This window comes from Euprymna scolopes, chromosome 16, assembly GCF_053919585.1.
Source record: "Euprymna scolopes isolate OS-2025 chromosome 16, ASM5391958v1, whole genome shotgun sequence".
Classification (NCBI taxonomy): domain Eukaryota; kingdom Metazoa; phylum Mollusca; class Cephalopoda; order Sepiida; family Sepiolidae; genus Euprymna; species Euprymna scolopes.
The window spans coordinates 15,653,910-15,673,569 of NC_136497.1; the positions used below are offsets into that span (position 1 = coordinate 15,653,910).

A 19,660-nucleotide genomic window follows, 5' to 3' on the forward strand; every position below is an offset into this window, starting at 1 on the left:
TGTTTGTTAATTTTTTTTTACTGCAAGCTGTGTGCCATTGCAAAGCTTGGATTGGTTTATATTTCACAACATGATAATTAGTACACCAAATTTCAGTTGCAATACATGCGGTGGCATCCCTGGCAAATATAGCTTTTGGATAATTAACCACTTTATCTGCTTTCACAACAGTGTCGATGGATTTGTATTTGACTACCTCACTTGGAATTTTACATTGAATAATAGCGTTAAGTTCATGGGCATCTTTGTATTGACCTGCAAGAATAGCTCATTCACTCAGTCAAATGGAATTCTTATAATTTGAATATCTGCAAAAACCTTTTAAACTAACTATTCTTTTGATGGAATAAAATTACAGAAATTACAGAAGTTAAAAGTCAAAGAATTTTGCCCTTAACTCTGATCAGCTGGCACTTTTTCGTACCCAATTTCCCACAAATGATGCAAAAGTTTTTGTGCGGATCGAACAGTCTGCAACTGGACATGCATATTTTGAGTTAAGTTTAATGTCTTCACATGGAACAAAAAAGTAGAGTATTTGAGGCAAGCATTTATTTCATCTGCTGGTGTTGATTGAAGAATAACAGGTAACATTTGTCTGAAATCTCCTGCAAGCAATATTACTGCATTCCCAAATGGTCTGACATTGCCACGCAAATCTTGCAAGGATCGACCAAGAGCCTCAAGTGATTTTTTCGTACCATTGTGCATTCATCCTAAACAATAAGTTTGCATTTCTGCAATATTTTTCCCCATATTGGATGTTTTGGAGATGTCGAACATGAGATTTTTGAAAAATTGAATGTTTTAAAGTAGAATAAATAATTCTTCTACTTGGCAGCAAGGTTTCAGGTATTCCTCATGCAGCAAGGGCTAAGGCTATGTCATTTTGTTACTAAATGGCTGCCAAAATCAATTTAATTAGAAAGGTTTTACCAGTTACTTCTGGTGCTGTTCAAGGTAGCAGTAATTTCCAAATAACTTCTATTCTCACAGTCAGTAAATTAGGTGACTAAAATAGGATTTATCCATTTTTTGACAATGCCATATTCACTGTAATTAATTTAGGAGACTAAAATAGGATGAGGATTAGAGAGGAAGATATATAGATAGAAAAGAGAGTGAGAGGAAAATAGAGAAAGAGAAGGAGATAAAGGGATTGATAGATAAACAGAGAGAGGGGGAGAGTCAGAAACAGAGGGATGAGACAGAGGAAAGGAGAGAGATAGAGTGAGAGAGAGAAAGGGGCTCAAAGAGAGATGGAGAGGGTGATATAGAGAGAAAGATAGATTGAGAGAGGGAAAGGGAGAGATGGATAGAGAGAGATATTAAGAGAGAAAGAGAGAGGGGGAGAGAAACAGAAGGTGAACTACACTTCACCGTTTGTTTCCTCGTTCAGTAGAGAAGAAATCTTTCGAGACTGAGGCAATTTTAATGTTTTGTTATTATCCAGAGTACCCCTTTTTTTGGGGGGGGGGGGGCTAGATTTTCCTCACATTAGAAACCGACCGGGTTATCTGTACTTTCACTTAACAAATTAATAAAAGAAAAACATATTGTAAAATTTGAATTTAACATGAAAATACTATTTTTAAAAATAGCACGATAACATAAGTGCATAAGTGCCACTTTAGGTACTCCTTGGGCGTTGAGTTCCATGGCGACCAGCATAATTATTTAATGGTCGCTCCCTTAGCCCCCCCTCCCCCCCAGCAAGGCTAATGCATGCGTACGTAACATTTTTTTTATTTACTGACGTTGGCTTAGTAACTAAACGATTTATTATAATTTCGTAACCCTTAAATGCATGCCGGAAGATTTAAATTGGTTCATTATTGTTGTAATGAAAAAAAAAAAGTTTCATTCAACACAAAACCAAAAACACATATTAATGATAAATGATTTATTATTGTATTCATTGAAATTTACTAATTTTTAAATAAAAAAGTAAAAAAAAAAAAGTTAATAAAAAATAGTTGCTTATGTGCGCATAAAAAACTTTTTTTTTTTTTTTTTTTTTTAGATTAGGTCCACCTTGGAATCACCCCCTACCCCCCAACCTCCAAATCGTAAGAACAGCTTCCGGAATAAACACCACTTTTGGAGGGGGGGGGGCTATTTGCAAAATTTAACTGATATTTGTTGTCAGCATACCCACCCGAAAATACTATTAAAAAAAAAAAAAGGAGGGGTTCAGTGCCCATGGCAGAGAAGTAGATTTATTTATCAATAAAAGCTGCAGAGAAGTAAATTTATTTATCAATAAAAGTCGTCATTTAAAAAAGAAAATTGTGGAGGTGGACCTAAATGTAAATATTTACCCAAAAAATTATCCCGAAGTTTATTGCAAAAACGTTTTGTTTTCGCACTATTCAACAATTTGTTCATCCGCGCATGTAAGTTAAAAAATATTTGTAAAAGTGAGAAGTTATCAGAAGTTATCAGTAAATGATTTAGTTTTTTTAAAAAATTTATTTTTTTTTTTTTTTACATTAGGTCCACCTCCACAAATGTTAAGAACGACTTTCAGAATAAACACCCTCAACCTCTCCATGTTAACAACGGATTTCGGAATAAACACCATGGGGGGGGGGAGATATTTAAAAAAAAAAAGTCGATAAAAGTCGTCATTTAAAAAGAAATTTAAAATCAAATGTTTGTAAAAGTGAGAAATTATTAATTTAATAATTATTAATAAATGTTTAGCAACATTTTTCGGTGCTAATGCAGAGAGTGATCCGCGCTATTTTTTAAATTGTGTTTTTTTTTTATTCCAACCAATCTTATATCGAAAAAAAAAAAAAACTCAAAAAGCAAGCGACAAACTTTTTTTTTTGGCCTTATATAATAAAGAAAAAATGTGTAAATTAAAAAATTTGGAAGATAAACAAATGAATTATGTTTTTTTTTTTTTTTACTTACTAGACAGAAAATGAAATCTTTCGTCAATTCGTGGCTGTGAAATGAATCAAACCGGAAGTTCAGTTTTATCAACAGAACAGATTTGCACCACGGTTAAAAAAATATATTTATTTTATTTAATATTTTAATAATTCGCGAGGTAAATTTATTTTAATAATATAAAAACATGCCTCGACTCTAAAGATGGGTTGTCTGAAAATTTCAAATAAATTGGTAACGTAGGAATATGGTTTTATTCGTTTGGAACGAACCAAATTTACATTTTTATATATATAGATATATATATATAAAATAAAAATTACAATTAAATTTACCAAAATGATCCAAGATGGTAAAATTAAAGTATATTATAAATATTAAAGAATTAATATTTATAAAGTTATCTCAGCCAGATGTAAAAGCTCGATAAAACCAAATAGGAAATAGAGCTAAACAGTTAATAAAACATGTTAAAAAACACTTTGGAAAAAAAGAGTTAAAAACATATTTAATCTGGAAAGGAAACACTAGATAAGTGGATAGTCCTTAATCTGCGGAGTTTCGAAGAAATACTAATATATATATATATATATATATATATATATATATATATATATATATGACGCTCGCTCTTTGTTTATAAACAAAGCGGTTAGAGCACTGTAAAAATGGTGGATGGATGTTTGTTTAAATAGACATTTGGCAAGATTATTTACGGGCGCCTGTGGGTCAATTGGTAGAACTGCTGACTGTCAATGCGATGGTTCTAGGTTCAATCCTCGGCAACGAAACAGGACTGTATGTCAATGACTACAAATATATGAGAATGTTTGTGTGTGTGTGAGGACAATTCTCAACCTATATACTCAACAAATTTTTGATCTACAGACTTGAAATTTGGTATATAGGGTATTCAGACACATAGAAAACTTTTTAATCAGTTTTCATCCAGAAAAAGGGCTGCTAAGGGATCAAAGTTGAAAAATAAATAGGTGGGGGTGTCATTGGATTTTTATCTGTTTGTCAATTGTCATGGGAACGATTCATGCATGCGTATTCGTGAATTGTTCACATGACAGATTCCTTATGTTAAGAACAAATAAGTTTGAAAATACCTTTTAAAGACTGTTAAGGTGGCCTAATGGCTATCGTACCTAATTTACTGTCGTTAGGTTTTGGTTTTGATTTCAGCTCAAGTACATGATATGAACTGTTTAGAAAAAGCATAATACTTGCATGCACATGTCTCAGTTTCTGTATTAATCAAAATATAATATTTATGCATATTTTATGACCGGACAATGTCGGGCGGCCTGCTAAAAAATGCACGAACACACGCACACTATTATGTGCAAATCTAAGGTAGATAATTTAGCATATCTTCAAGCAGAAGTCAGTCAGATGCAAGCACCAGGAGCAAGTATTTGTATTAAAGCTCTATGTAAACATGCAAGTGTTTTTTTTTTTTTTTTGCAAGTTAATTTAATTGTAAACGTTGAATTTTGATGAGGATGAGTGATAGAACATAATTCAACAAATCCTTTTTAATGAGTGTAATTTTATTTTTTTTAATTGGAAAATATATTTACAAATATTTCCAGTTAAAGTGAACAGTTCAATGATGTAAATATTAGGTATCTTAATTTTTTCTTTCAATTTTATTCTCTTTTTCTTAACTTGATGTCCAAACTTGATAGTATGTGATTCATTGATAAAATTTATTTAATATTAGCGATTAATCAAACCTTCACGTTGTTGGAATATGCAATAAACAGAAACAATATATGAGGGGCATTTCAAAAGTAATGCCTCCTATTTTGATTCTGCCTAAATGTATCAGAGGGGATTGGTAATTGCATTGTTATGATGACTGAACTTCTGCATTCATGACTTGAATGTTTCATCTCTCTGTTGCAGATATTGATGGTGTAATACTCTAAAAAACCAACCCCTTTCATGGATGTGCATCAGAAGCAGAGATACGTCTTTCAATTCCTAGCAAAAGTGCATTAAGAATGGTGGTAACTATATAAAAAAATAAATTCTGGAACACAAAAGGTCACTTGTTTTAATTGTACCACTCTAGTATTCGTAGTACTTCAACTTTTTAAGTTAAAAAAAAAAGAACCATTACTTTTGGAATGAGCCTTGTATGTTGTCTTTTTGTTTTTCTTCTTTTAGGCACAGGCATATTAACATTTTTCCCATTTTTTGTTTCATCCACTACAGCAAGCGTGGTCGTAAACTTGGAACTACCGAATTGCAGTGCAATAGTTGCCTGAAATGGTTTCATGCAGAATGTATCAAGTCTCTTATTGGGTAAGTTACAACGTGCCAACACTTGTGTTTAACTGTTAACTATATTGAAAATATTACTATTATTTCTGTATTAGTAATTTATTACTAAAAATGTTACCTGTAGAAGGTTGGAGGTTACATCAGCCGAAATGTTGTGAAAAATTACACTGAGGAATAATTTGCATCATACACATGATCAATTCTTATTTTTATTATCTGCACAATTTTGCTTCTTTCCAAAATGCTTAGAAACCAATATTTAATATGCCACTCTGATTTACTCTGATCTGATTGGATCAGTGAAAGAGTTGTACTTTTAAAAAATGTAAGGAAGAACAAACAAAAGCATTTGCTGAGAAATTGCTGATTTACATAGATTTGCGTTTTGGCAAAGAATGAGTGGAAAGACGCATCAAGTATAGAGGAGGCTTCCTTAACTTTTTATGTCAGTTTGGGCAGAGCTGCTAATTTAAGCATGCACAATGCTGCATGTTTAGTGAGTGCATAGGTCTGCAACTAGAAAAATATTTTATTGAAGAGAAAAAAAACATATTAGAAATCGGCTGGTATCTTTGAAATAATGTTTTCATCAATACAAAGTTCTATTCTTGTTATTATCAGCCACTTGAGATTTTACAGAAATTATGTTCATTTGCACATACGTGACTACCGTCACGGGGTATGCGCTCTACGTGACTACTGTTGTCAAGTACCATCAGTGTGACTACCAATGATGATGACTATGCACTGGATTACTTCTTATATTATTATATTATTATTATTATTATATATCATTAAGAATGCGAGTTCATATAGAAACGTTTTAATTTGAATAACATAAAATACGCATCAAGTGCACTTGGAAGCCAAATCACAACATAATATTAGGAAAATAAAAAAATATTTTACTTGTTTGAAATTTATCACAAATATATTTCAGAGGTAGACTCCATCTTCAGTGTGTTGTTTCTTTTTTTTTTTTCTTCTTCCTTGCCATGTTGTAAATTTAGAAAAAGAATTCTGTTTGTAAAGAGCCGCGCATTGTTTCTAGTGGTTGTATTGTGAAATGTTTGAACTGTGCGTAGCCAACATGAGAATAAAGTCAAAGAATAAGAGTTCATATAGAAACGTTTTAATTTGAATAAAACAAAATATGCATCGAGTGCGCTTGAAAGCCAAATATAACGTAATATTAGGAAAAATAAAAAAATATTTTACTTGTTTGAAATTTATCACAAATATATTTCAGAGGTATACGCCATCTTCAGTATGTTGTTTTTTTTTTTCTTCTTCCTTACAACATGGCAAGGAAGAAGAAAAAAAAAAAAGAAACAACACACTGAAGATGGAGTATACCTCTGAAATATATTTGTGATAAATTTCAAGCAAGTAAAATATTTTTTTATTTTCCTAATATTATGTTGTATTTGGCTTTCAAGCACATTCGATGCATATTTTATTTTATTATTATATATATTTTTTAATATATTCTTTTAGTATTGTAAGCAGTGATTATTAATATATTATTGAATTTTCTCACCTGAGATGCCAGCAAAATTTGGTGGCAATGAATTGTTTGCAATTTGCAGCCAGTGCTAAGATAACAAAAATCCCCTAGTTTGCAGAAAACAAATTATTCCCTTCTGTTCTATTTAGACTAATTTGTTTTCTGTCATTTTGTTTTTAGCTTTGGTTATAGTCAGCTAATGTCTTTCTTAATTTTCTGCATGACTGCTACCAGAAGCGTTAAAGAGGCAAAATAATTCCTTCACTATTTTCTCTCGTGTCTATATCTCCCCTATGAATGTATTCTTTTTTTGGATTACATTTTAGTGAAAGCAATCTTTTCTAATCTTTTTTTATTAAGAATTATTGAAAACACTTATTTCAATCGTTTTTTTTTCTTTTTTTGAAAACATGTATATAAAAATTCAAATAATAAAATCTTTTATTTTTATAATTTAAAATGTAAGTTTAGTAAGATGATTCACGTGGATTTTTTGAAAAAATAAACAAACCTTTGTTTATAAATCAAAGTACTTTTCGACGTAATAATCTCTTCATCGGGATAGACACAGTTTGTTTTTTGTTTTTTTTTAATCTTATTTATCCCTTGTAGTATAATGCCACTAAGAAAAACAAAACCTGTTCAGTGTTATCAATGGTGAGTTTTAAATGTTCAGGTTATTTTTAAAATTTTTTTATTTTTATAATTTTGTTATTAAAAGTGCAAAGAAAGACTAATTGTGTTATTTTTATCGTATTTATTTAGTATAATTTTTTATTGTTATTTTTCATTGTATACTTTTCAATAACGCCTTTTTTTATATTTTATTTTAATAAATCGTTTCAAAATACAAATACTGAATAACAAGAAAAAAGTGATGGGACTGTTTTGTCTCTTCAGTGGTTCCGGTAACAGCCACGCAAAAAATATGGGAAAGTGTTAGCTGACTATAACCTTTGCTTTTGTTTGTTTCTGGTAAAAATGAGATCAAGATGTTTTGTGGTGCTTATGATTGGATATCAAAAAATGTGTTTGTGTAGATTTGATGTAAAAACATTATTACCTACTTACATGTCATGTCAAAATTAGTATAAATTCCAAAAATTACAAAAAATTAACCAGTAGAAAAATAATTACAAGTAGAAGGTATTTATTTGCTTCCCCACGAAAGCAAATTAGGCACAAGGCCGTTTTGGATGTGGGGGAAAACCAGCTCCCCTAAAAGTAGGGTAAAAAGGGGGGCACTCTGGTTGTGACCAAAATAATAATTGTCCCAGTATAGAGGGTTTCCCCTCCATTGACTGGTACAAATTATCTTAAGTGCAGCATCTGCAGAACAGATACTACACTTTGAGATATTAAATCCTTTATTCATGTTAAAAATACAGTGAAAATCAACAATGAACAAAAAACTTAGGCACATGGCCAACTAAAAAGGGGGGATTGTGGGGGTCGTTGGTCATCCTTGTCACTCCAGAACTAAACAAAATCAAAAGTTTCTCCCAGCTAGTATCTTCTTTCACCATAATACCGCATTCACCCTTTCGTACTGGGGGGATGTCCTACTTAACTCCCAATTTTTAAAACATTTTTTATTGACGTGTAAAAAACAAAAAAGATAACAATAAAAATGATGCAATAATTCATTTGTGTCGAGGGCGGGGAAAGAAAAAACAAAAGGTGATTAGTAGGACCCTCCCAACCCCGTCTAGTTGATAGACTGCCCGTTCCACTAGGTTTGTAAAAGGAGCCTCGCTTCTGTGGGTCGGTCTCTAAGTGGGGATGCCCTCTAGATGGGGGTGAATGGAGAAAAGAAAATTTTGTGGGTAAGGGATCGGAGTTAGTTTGTACTTCTTTCTCTCCAAGATGGGTGAAATTTAGAGGAAGTTGGGAAAACAAAAATTGCAAGTAGGAGGGGTGGGGATCTTGGAGGCTTCCTAATCAGGGAGGGATGGAACACACACTCCACTCAGCTAGCTGAGAGGTTACTTGTTTAATTTTACTTTACGGAACTGCGCGTTCCACACCTAGGCAGGGAACACGTATTCAAATTTGGTTCCTTTTCGTACACACAGACTTGCTACATGTATCCATCTTCTGTCAAATGCCGCGCGGTGCAGCCTTCTTCTATCACATCTGATCTTCACTCACAATTGGTGTTTGAAGAAAGCGATCAGATCCTGATCAGAAAAAGACAACACCCCCCCACCCCCCGGCAACCTTGCAGACGCGACGTCCAAATCACCATTCTCGCCACGGCCAGGATCGTAACATAGACCATTTGTCTTTCCTGGTCCCGCGGTGGCCTCACGTTGTCCACAACATTGGATACGGTAATTGGGCGAGGATGCTCAGGATCGATGCGAGCCGTCACCTCGCTGACATACGACCAGTACTGATGGAGTTCGCGGCAATCAAAGAAAGCGTGACCAGTCGTTTCTACGGCCGTTGTCCCACAACGGGGACAATCAGGTGACTCCAAAAACCCGGAACTGCATTGTATGTTGTTGAGTGGAAGTGCATTTCGGGCCAACCGCCAGGTCAGAAAGAACTCCGATATTGTTCAGATGACTCGAACCTGGCGCCCAGCTCCACGCGGAGCGGATCTCACTCTGCTGCCAACCCAAACGTGCGCATAGCGGGTCGTCGGCTGCCCCCTTCACTAGATCGCTGTGGAGTTCCCTACGGGTAGCATTCATAAGGTCACTGGACCTTGGTAGTCGTTTTAACACAGCTCGGCACTCTTTCATGTAGGCAGATTCTCCCCGTGGCCTGCGACGGCTCTCGATAGAAGGGTCGAGAATGAGGTTGGGGAAGGCAGCAGTAACCATGGGATGCCACGGTTGGTCATCTTGCAGATACTACACTTTGATCCTGGCCCGAAGACCAAAAATTACAAGTAAAAGAAAATAAGTAAAAAAGTTTTATTGTATGTCTTAATGCTCTGCTGTCTTAATCAAAATTAGTCTCATTCTAAATCAGTTGGCTTTAACTTTTGCTGATTTTTAATTGGTCAAAAAATTTAGTATTCTAATAAAATTCAAAACGATTAGCAGTAAAGATAGTAATGTGAAAGTGTCATTTTTATAAATCATAATTATTAAAAATGCATGAAAGCTGTTGCTCACGAAATTTTACCTCTTATGCTTTCATGCATTTTTAATAATTAGGATGACTTTTAAAAATGACACTTTTCACATTACTATCTTTGCTGCTAATTGTTTTGAATTTTTTTTAGAATACTAGAGTTTTTAGCCAATTAAAAATCAGCAAAGGTTATAACCCATTCATTTAGAATGTGTGTTTTATGTTGAACTTCTAGAGTAAATGTGGTATTGTGGTGACTATTGGTGAAACATCATAGGACATTTCTAGCTTGAATTATTTGGATTATGTCATATTTCCATTGATATAACTTCTGATCTCCTTTAGGTGTGTCTTGTCAAAGTCTGGGAATCTTACATTAAACCCAAGACTGTATGAAATTTTCGAATGAAATTGTTTATTTAATCCACCTTTTTGCTCTGATTCCATCAGCCATGGCTGAGTAGAAGTCTTAAGTAATTCGTAATTGTATTTTTAGTTTTGACTTTTCTAGTGTTGAACACTGAATTTTTGTTTAGTATCCGACATGAAAACCTTTCAAACTATGTACAAGAACCATGTATATCTAATTTAGAAAATTCATTCTTATTATATTCTGTTCATTTTTTTTTTTTATAATATGCTAATTTTTCTTTGTTTGCTTCTTTGTAAATGTGTCGCTTTTATTGACTTTGTTTTCCTTCAATTAAATTCCTTAAAATTTAAATTTATTCATTTCATGTAAAGAAATCTGAACAAATGTATCACACATGCACTTTTTTTGTGTGTTTTGTATCAGTCTGTCTTGCTGACTCGTTTATATTTTTGAGTCCAGATGTTTCATGTTTTGTTTGTCTTTCACATTCAACAATGGTTTTTCTTCAAACTCGAATGAATATATGTTCCATTTAGCAGTTGATTGCAACCTGCCCTCCTCCTCTTCTCAGTTTCAATGCCAAACCAATCTTCAATTCTCTATGTAACCTATATTGATTCTTATTCAAATAGTAAATAATTCAGTTCTTAAAGTCGCATATTTATTCATTTGAAAGAAATGTTTGTATTCAATAATGATTGATTGCTTTTAAATCATTATAAACTTATTAACAACTTTATTTTTTATTTTTAAACCTTCTTTAAATTTTTTTACAAACGTTTTTTTTTTAAAAAGTCTTTTTTATGAATGTCTTTTTTTTACGAATGTCTTTTTTTTTACAAACGTCTTTTTTTTTTAAACTTTTATATGAACGTCTTTTTTTTTACAAATGTGTTTTTTTGAAAAATGTTTTAAAAATAAAAATCAAGTTGTTAATAAGTTTGTAATTATTTAAAAGGAATCAGTCATTATTGAATGAAAAATGGCTTTTTGTTTTTACAAACGCCTTTTCTTTACAAACGTCTTTTTTTGTGAATGCTTTTTTTAATGAACATTTCTTTTTAACAAACGTCTTTTTTGACAAATCTCTTTTTTGCAAACATCTTTCCTTTTTTTTTTTTTTTTTTACAAATGTCTTTCCTTTTTTATTGTTTTTTTCTCTTGTTTTGAACACCTCTTTCTTCTAAAAATTATTTTTTTGTTCTTGAAATTTAAATGTTTTCTTCTTGAAACTTTTTATTTTTAAGTATAAAAAGTGAATTTTTTGTGTTCCAGAAAATCTGTCCCCTTCATGACGAACTACTTGTTTTACTGTAAATCAAAAAAATGCAATTCTAGTGGAGAGACCTTCACTAAAAAACAAGCTAGTACGTATATTGTTTTTTTACTTTTTAATTTGAAACAATGATAAAAGTGGCCGTAACTTTGAAAAATGTATTCAGATTTATTAAATTATAAAAAATAATTATAATCCTGACTCTGTATTTGTAAATGTGGTGAAAAACAAATATTGAGAAAGTTTTATTAATATCACTTATTCTATGATTGAATCAGTTTTAGTATGCTTAAAATAATTTTAATAAATAATAAAAATAGTGTTTATTTTATGATTATAAGCGCGTCAACAATCTCTGACAGTGGCACGTCAGGTTATTGACAATACCTTCCTCTTTCCAAAGAAGGAGATAATGCCTGGTAGCATATCTCTTTTAAAACAATTTTTGTCTTAATAATTATTGCTTCAAGTCAATTAAATTTAGAAAAAATAAAGACAAAATCCCAAAATGAGTCTCATTAGTTCTCATCAGGCAATCTCCCCCCTTCACGTTCTATCTCCTTTTTCTTAAGTTTTGACATCCCCTTTCCCAGACCTCCACCTATTTTCAAGTTTAAAATGTTACTTGTTATCACTCCTCTCACTCTAAGTTAGTGTTTTAATGTTTTATTTCCTATAAAAAACATGAATAAATAAAAATATATATTTCACTTCTTCATTTAAGGACAAGATGCTCTAAAAAGCAGATATACACTTTATTTCTCTCGCTTGATGAGGAACAGTTGTTTTTTTTAATAAACTAATTTGCTCCGAAACATTAGCATGTTCAGTGTAACAAGTATGTAATACTTGTCTATATCAATAAAAATAATACATTTATATATATATTTTTATAAATGCATTTATATATACAAGCTGCAGTTTCTGTCTGTTCATTTACAAACTCCTACACTTTTGGAAATAATCATATATAGGCTGAAAATCCATTACCCAGGATACTTGAATAAATATTAAGAATTTTGGTTGGGGGAGCGGGACAACATTATTGTGGGGTCTATGGTTATGCTTGACATTCATTTTTTTGCTTTCTTATTGAACCGATTGCTGGGACAAGAGAGAGAATGGACAGTTTAAAAAAGCAGTATGAGAGAAGTTTTATAAGAAACATGTTTCAAATACTTTTTATAATGTTTCTATTTTCTCATCTATATTTTCTAGCAACATGAGATATCTTACCTAGTTTCTAACGTAATGTTTTGTCTGTTGTGTATCGATAACTTCCTGATCTAATATGAACCCAATGTTGATGTTGTTTTTTTTCTTTGCATTTGTTTTGTAAAGTTAAAAACGAAAATAATTTTCCTCTACAGAACTACCAAACCAAACATTATATATAAATATTTGAAGATATACAAGGTGCCTTAAATAAGTTTCCAGACTTTTTTCGTGTAGATACTTTTATTGATAGTACACACATGAAAATCTAGTCCCTTTCGAAGTAATCTCCGCTGGATGCAATGTATTTGTTGTACCGTTCCAACAACTTCTGGAAGCCCCATGGAAGTCCTCTGTGTGAGCGTGTTAAAGACCCTCATCACAGCCTCTTTCCTTTCTCTTTCAATCATGTTCTGCAAAGGTAAAAACAAAAACAATTTTCCTCTACAAAACAATCAAACCAAACATTATAAATAAATATTCAAAGATATAAAAATATGAAGCATAAAAACTTTTCCCAAAATTAATCAGAAAGGATTGATATGCTGTCAAAGAAAAACAACATATTCATAGTTACCTGTGTATGGGAGGCAATTCAGTCGCAATATATTGAAGACAACACAAACATCAGCAGCAGCTGACTACAAATATTCGTATTATTTGTAATTTTACATTATAAATGATAATGCAAATTAATGATTTTCCAACTGAATTTAATTATAAAATTTTATCTAATTTAATTTTGAAAGAGGCCTTTCTTTTAATAATGTTATTCTTTAACTTTCTTAATGGCCAAGCATAATAGCACTTTATTCATTAATGACAGTATTTAATGTTAGTGGTTAAAAGCATGCACACATGTGTAGTACTGAATTCATTTTGATTTCTGCTTGTGTATTCAAAGGAACATTCCCTTCTGGTTAATGTTTAATGGTTGGCAATTTCTTAATAATTGAGAATTTAACACTGTTAATATTGGTATTTTTCTTCAGATTTTTTTGCTAAAATGAAATACTTCAGATGTTTCTTTTATATTACAAATACTCTATGAATTGGGATTCAGAACTCCATTTTTTTTTTTTATGGCAATATTGGTAGGAACAAGTGAAGGAACTTTTCATAGTCATTTTTTTTTATAAAGGAGTCACTGCTTATAAAGGCCCAAAGGTTACTCGAGGATAAGGGTTGATAAGTGAACGGTAGTCAATGGGAAAATATCGTAGTAATTGTTAGTAGAAATTTGTTAAATTGGATTACTTAAGGGGATGGCTCATCAAGAACTTGTTCATGTTAGACTTAAAGATGGCCATATTGTAGTCAGCTGGAAAGCAGGAAACTGGAAGAGAGTTCCACATGTAGTTCTAAGAAAGAAGTTTTGTTCATGGAATCTACATTTAGTTTTAGCCACAGATAAAGAGTAGGAGAAATTATCGATAGTGGTTTCAGCTGGATGAGTGTTTTTCATGAGTTTCTTTGACACCAATGAATTAAAGTCGATTTTTTCAGAAATATTCTTTATTAGATACATTTTTTTGAGGATAAGTAATAAAAAAATATTTAAAAGTAAAGACTTTTTTATATAAACTTTTAAAATGAATTTTTTATGATATAAAATAATTCTGAAAACAACAAAAACAAATTTCAAAGAAAAAAATAAAAAACATATTTTGATTATACCATATTTTATTAAAAATAAAACCATTCCAAAATAGAAGTATTTTAAAATAAAGACTATTATTTTATGTTTTGAAATTTAGCTGGAATTATGTAAACATTAATCAGAAGGCGCTTTTCCTTAGTATACACTGGCACAACTTCTGCTAAACAGAAAATGAAAATCAAAATCATATAAGTTTATTGCATTTAACCCTGGATTCTGCAATAGAAGCAATGAAAAAAATATGGTGTCAATTTTTTTATGATTGATTACATATTTGTATCATTCATTAGATCCAAATTAATACGTTTTCTGTCGTTATTTTTTTCTTTTAGGTTTTAGTCAGATGTGTTACACTGCTGTTGCAAACTTGACTTTCCAGAATAAATCGGATCCTGATATGAAATTCATGTTTTCCAAAAAGGTGAGACTTTATATTATATTTTAGTTTGTTCATTCCACTTTTTCTTAGAAACTATTGGTCTGATCTGAATGAAATCTTGTATTGTCCTTTATGATAAAGTGCAGTGAACTAAGTATTATGGTATTGGTTTGATGCACAGTTAGGGATTTATAGGGATTAGTATTTAATGCAAAAATAAGAACAAATTTAACCATTATATTTCTGAATTTTTTGAGATGAGGATTGGTTATTCATATGATTTGGAATCTTTGGATTACTGTTCTCATCCTGAGTGTGATTTTCATGATGGTCCACAAGGACCTGTGGCACAGTGGTTAGAGTATTTGGAAAATAAATTGTAAAAGTGATATTCTCCTGAAGGTTGAAGATTCAATTTTCAGTATGGGTGACTGAAAAATACAATTGCAAATTACTTAAGATATCTATCCAATCATGGCTGACGGAACAAGAACATGCTATCTTCATGAAGTAAATAAAGGGTTCTATTCAAAGTTCCGTCCAGATTCCCCGAGTTTGACAGAAACATTTGCGAATTCAACACCTGAAAAAGGTCAGAGGTTACATTGATCGAAATGTGAAAATGACACTCAAGATGAGAGCAGTAGTCCAAAGAATTCAAATAATACAAATTTAATCATATTCAATCATCAGTTTGCCATAAAGCACTCTTTCTAAGTTAATGGGCAATAACTTTTATCTGTTTTTAATGGGTTAAAAAGTCTAATAGGATTATAATTCTTGAATAGCTTAAAAAGGCCACTCAACTGGTGTATTTTCAGCTAGTAGTAATAATATCCCCCTTTACCTCCACTCATGCATATTTCTGGAAAAATCTAAGAGTCAAAGAAACTAATGCTTCCATTTTTGTACAATGTAACATTTTTACTTGATTCATCTTACTTACTTGTAAATATTATGTTTTGTAAGTATTAAATTCATGAATAAAAATGAACATTTGCATCATTTCATTTATAAAGAGAGGATCAAGGGTAAGTGTGACCTTTACAACGTGTGCCTTACACGCCCTTCACCCTTGTTCGCGGCCCAGCTATGATCTGCACCCTGGTCGGTAGAGTTATGATATGTCGACTGGGCAACCAGGTCTGCCAACCGTTAGTACGTCGCGTCACCCAGTGAGTTCTTCGTTAAGGCATTGGGGATTCTTCTCGGATGCTTGGTCCTCAAGGCCTGTTCTCCGTGGATCGTCTAGTTATCCTGGGTGTTCGTTGACGGATACGGTGTCACAAATGGCAAATAAAGAATGTACATATATACGGATCAACGCACATCAGCAACAAAACTCCGGAGGTTAATTAATATAATATATATTTCGGAAATTCATAAAAGAAGTATTTACAGCATATACATAGAGTTGACAATTAATTCAAGCAAGCAGTTAGTTCTACAACTGAGCTTCTGTTGTTGAAATACCGGTCGGTATTGCGGACTTTGCGTAATTCTCATTAAGTAATCTACACGTTATAACCGTTGAGTTATCAGGCAACAAGCGAGGGAGAGAGAGAGAGAGAGGTGATTCTGCTGAGACTTATCTCTCTTTGACTCTTACTACTCTTCACTTCTTCACTCGGTTCTTCTTACTGACTTAATCTCTAATTTTGCACTTCTTTTATAATACAATTATGGAATGATGACGACACCCATGTTCGTCATCGACCAATCAAATTGCTTGATTATAATTCGACGGGGCCTTTTCTCATTGGTTGATTATACTTCGACAGGGCCCTTTTTCATTGGTCCATTTCCAAAATTGGTTTGATTCCTCCCTTAATTAACGCCCAACTTACACGTTGTATTAATTAACTCCTCCCTGGCTTACTAATGGAATTTCCCCCTATCCAGAAAAATTATTTTTCCTTTGAATTAAAGCAAATCACGCGATTTTATTTGTTTTAAAATTATCTATTGATCTCACCTTTCGCTTTGATAATTCAAAGGGATTTTAGTTTATCTTTAAATTAAGTTCTGGTTGTCGGCCATTTTATTATATCAGACATTTTGTTTACGTCAAAAGACCAAGAATGCATTTGTCGCTTTGAACTTATCGGATAAAACATTTTCCCATCCGAGCAAAAATATTTCATAAATTCCTTTTTTTTCGTTCGACCTGATTCACCAAATGACAATTCTCGATACGTTATTTTATTGTTTTGAAATTTCGGACAATTCATTTTTTTTCCTCTTCTTTGTTCTAAACATAATGCCGAGTCACTGCGTGTGTTTCCCTTAGATCAAAAACAACCCGACTTTTCAACTTGTCAAATTCACAGGTCAACTTTGGCTCAGTTTTGCCAATTGCGGGTGTGAAATCCCCACCCCTCCGGCTCATGTACATTATGATTTCGGCCATTGGAGATCAAACGCCTGTGTATTTTGGCTAACATATTTTATGCATTCTTTTTCGCTTTTGATGTCTAGAATGTGATTCAACTTTTCGCCACAAAGGCACTCCCGCCGCCGCCATTTCAACAACAGACTTAGCTCAGAATTTATTCACCAATAAAAATTAATAATAATTTTTATTCTTTCAACCCGGTGATCGTCCGGGAACAAAAAATTACTTTCAACTAAAAGAAACGTCACATCAACCCTACAGGTCTGATGTGGCCTCTCTTTAGTGTTACATAAGTGGAGTAATCCTGGTTGTGGATTGGTGTCCTCCTCTACATGTCAGTGGAGCAGTTAATGAAAAGAAAATCTGTAGGTTGCCCTCGACTATAGTCGGCCACTTAGCTTAGTCTTGTATTATTTCATAACTATGTAAGAACTTTTCTACAACAGCATGTTTAGGAAGAGGTGAGATGAAAAATAAGTGGGGGAGGGATAAGTAATTATACCTGCACATAAAAGCTGGAAGGAAGGTAATGTTTGCTATGAATTAAAGCACAAAAGAAAAATATGCCCTTCATTAACCTTATTGCTAACCCTAAGTCCGAATAGCAATTATGAAAAAAAAAACAAACAAACAAAAGAAATGGTACATATACATTAGATGTAACATAAATTTTATTATTTAAGGGATCATTAAAAGTCAATCTTGTCTGAAAAAATATCCTAGTTTTTTCTGTCAGATTTCCTTCACAGATGAGAGCTCTGCAAATAACAAGTAGTAATGCCTAGGAGGATGAACTTCCATTACCTTAAAACATTGTGATGAATTGTAAATAACACAAGAAGGATACAATTTTTTTATGTTCTGTTTTTTAAAAATTTGCTTTCATGTAAATTCTATGATCTTAACAACTGTAATATGAAATGCATGATAATAAGAACGAAAAGTAAAACTAACGAAAGTAACTGCTGATGAAGAATTAGGAAATTCTGCTAATCAGTTATTCTGAGTTATCACTCGGGAATGTAAAAGGAAGTCTTTGGAATACCCAAATCAGAACTGCTCTCAAAAATAATTTCTATATTTAGGTGGCCAATGGCTAGATTGAAAAATGTGAAATAATAAAAGTGCTATGCTTCTGCTTGTTGCATTGAAACAATTACAAACAATGCCCTGAATGATTGGCACAATGTTTTTTGATCAGCTGTTAGCAAAGAAGCACAAAAACTAGGAACTCGTGACTTCTGGAAAATCTACAACAGTGTAGTAAATAATGGGCAATCAACAATTCCCCCACTAACCAACAATCATGAGGTTGTTTGCTCAGCAACCGAAAAGGCTAACATACTTGCCAGTCGGTTTGCCTCAAACTCCGCACTGGACCCTTGCAACCACTCCCTACCTGAATTTCCTATGCGGACAGACGCCACGCTAGACGACCTGAAAATCACCCCTGCTCAGGTGCATGCTATGATAAAAAACCTTGATACTTCAAAAGCATGTGGACCCGATCTCATCCCAGCTGTGCTATTAAAAAAGTGCTCAGCCGAAGTAGCTCTAGTTCTCTCCAAACTCTACAACAAATGCCTTAATGAATCTTGCTTTCCGGGCTGTTGGAAAACTGCTTCTGTGGTACCAGTATTCAAGAATTCTGGCGAAAGAACTGACCCATTAAATTATCGCCCCATTAGCCTCCTCCCACTTTTTGCCAAAATATTTGAGACCTTAATTAACCATGCTCTAGTCCATCACCTTACAGATGCTAAACTTCTGACTGCCCAACAATATGGATTTAGACAAGCCCGTTCCACAGCAGACATCCTAACTGTAATCTCTGAATGTATATACCATTCACTGGACAAAGCGGGAGAGGGCAGAGCGGTATTTCTAGATATATCTAAGGCTTTTAACAGGGTATGGCATGAGGGTCTCCTCAGGAAGATTAGACCATATGGTATCACTGGTAGAATGCTTAACATAATTAAATCCTTCTTAGATAAGAGAAAAATCCAGGTTGTCCTTGACGGTCGTACATCTAAACAATATGATATAAATGCGGGAGTGCCCCAGGGGTCTATCCTTGGACCTCTACTGTTCCTGATATTCATAAATGACCTCCCCGACAAAATTGCCTCTGAGATGAGTATATATGCTGATGACACCACACTCTATAACAGGCATGACAGGAAAACAAATGAACATATATCTAAAGAAATGGCAGAAACACTAGAGGATAACCTCCAATCAGTAGTGGAATGGGGACAAAAATGGATGGTCACATTCAATGCCGCCAAGACTAAACTAGATTCATTCAATAATTACAAGAAAGCTTCTCTACCACCTATAGCAATGGCTAACGACTCTTTATCTGAGAGTACATCTTTCAAGCTCCTTGGCCTAACGTTCACAGGAAACATGAGTTGAAACAATTACATCGAGGCCATTGCCAGGGCCGCTGCAAGGAAGGTGGGCTCTCTCTACCGTGCTAGAAAACTACTAACACCCGAAAGTATCCTGTACCTCTATAAGGCAACCATTCGCCCATGTATGGAGTATTGCTGTCATATTTGGG

At 33.1% G+C, this 19,660-nt stretch overlaps 1 protein-coding gene across 2 annotated transcripts in view; it reads left to right on the forward strand.

The window, feature by feature from the left end:
* The window catches only part of LOC145295853 (set1/Ash2 histone methyltransferase complex subunit ASH2-like), a 417,474-nt gene that overhangs the window by 42,142 nt on the left and 355,672 nt on the right, over positions 1 to 19,660 (forward strand). For both annotated transcript variants that reach the window (XM_080141580.1, XM_080141581.1), the window contains exons 4-6: positions 5,131 to 5,220; positions 11,442 to 11,533; positions 14,650 to 14,738. In XM_080141580.1, the coding sequence (XP_079997706.1) occupies positions 5,131 to 5,220; positions 11,442 to 11,533; positions 14,650 to 14,738 (271 nt within the window). The remainder of the gene's footprint in view (positions 1 to 5,130; positions 5,221 to 11,441; positions 11,534 to 14,649; positions 14,739 to 19,660) is intronic.